At 37.3% G+C, this 1,197-nt stretch overlaps 1 protein-coding gene across 1 annotated transcript in view; it reads left to right on the top strand.

Moving 5' to 3' along the window:
* The first annotated feature begins 24 nt into the window (after positions 1–24).
* The window catches only part of LOC109588989 (uncharacterized), a 4,682-nt gene continuing 3,509 nt past the window's right edge, over positions 25–1,197 (top strand). Inside the window, exons 1-6 of the mRNA XM_020005104.1 lie at positions 25–134; positions 189–388; positions 433–610; positions 766–875; positions 932–1,028; positions 1,074–1,164. Coding sequence (XP_019860663.1) covers positions 99–134; positions 189–388; positions 433–610; positions 766–875; positions 932–1,028; positions 1,074–1,164 — 712 coding nt within the window. The 5' untranslated portion in view covers positions 25–98. The remainder of the gene's footprint in view (positions 135–188; positions 389–432; positions 611–765; positions 876–931; positions 1,029–1,073; positions 1,165–1,197) is intronic.

The following is a 1,197-nucleotide window of genomic DNA, read 5'->3' as shown; positions in this document are numbered from 1 at the left end:
TGAGATAAAAAAATATATACTGATACATGCTTTACATGTACACGTATTGTGCCATTTTTTAATTGTAGCATCCTGCATTGAAAGGACAGTGCATACCAATGAATGAAGAGGGAATCAGTGATTCATTGTGGAAGGTGCGTAATATAATTGCACATTTAATTCCTAATTTTCTGTCCTGCCATTCTCAGTCGGTCAATGACTACAAGCCATATAGTCTGGCTGAGCTCCCTGTCTCCATATTTGGTAATTTCTATGACAATAGGAGAGAGCAAAGACTTAGGTACCTCAATGACGTCCGAGAGAAGGTCTTAAAGAGGGCGGGGTCACATCTGACCAACGAGCTTACGCTTGAAGACGTCATTCACGAAGAAGTCATACCAAATATCACGTACGCTGGCTCTAATTATAAGCATTTCAATATAATTTCTTTAGTACTCTTGGCAAGACTTTGCTGGGTTTCTTTGCTCCTCGTCGTCCTCTGAAACCAGTGAGGACCCTCCGTAGGAAACCAAAGCCACAGAATGTACATGTTGAGTCCTGCCACATTAGAGTAAGGGTCGTGAGGGCAGTCAATGTACCCGTACGAGAAGAAGAACTAAGATATAATGAGGTAAGGGAAAATAGTGATAATAATAATTTTTTACAATGATAATAATGATAATAGTTTGTCTACTTTCATAATAATGATGATAATAATAAATCAATAACAATACTAATAGTTATTATTTATTTTTAATTTTTAAAATTGTCTCATTTATGAATTAGACTCTTGTTCAAAGTTTTGTTGAGGTGAGATTTGGAAAGGAGTCCAGCAAGACAGCCTCAGCCCATGGACCATACCCACATTGGAACGAAGAGCTGACGTTACCTTTTTGGTAGGTACTACCACATCACGTGACTATCACATGATTCATTGTAATTATATTTATAGTCCGCCTGATGATGATTTCAGTCCATTAGCGTTACAGAAAATATCACATGAATTGGAGATACATTTGTATGATGAGATTACAGTGAATATATCGATGGTGAGTGATGTCATTTGATGTCACTTGATGTCATGTGATGTGTAGGATGAAGTTCAGAGACATCAAAGATTAGAAAAGAAATGGTTGGGATCTCTTACAATTCCTTTCTCTACTCTACACGATAGAGCAAGAGTAGGTCTCCTCTTTCTATCTCCAGCATTTTATCTTC

The sequence above is a fragment of the Amphimedon queenslandica genome, unplaced genomic scaffold, assembly GCF_000090795.2.
Source record: "Amphimedon queenslandica unplaced genomic scaffold, v1.1 AMPQUscaffold_11724, whole genome shotgun sequence".
In the NCBI taxonomy this organism is placed as follows: Eukaryota; Metazoa; Porifera; class Demospongiae; order Haplosclerida; family Niphatidae; genus Amphimedon; species Amphimedon queenslandica.
Note: the sequence above shows the minus strand (reverse complement) of the source record. Positions and strands in the feature narration are given on the sequence as shown.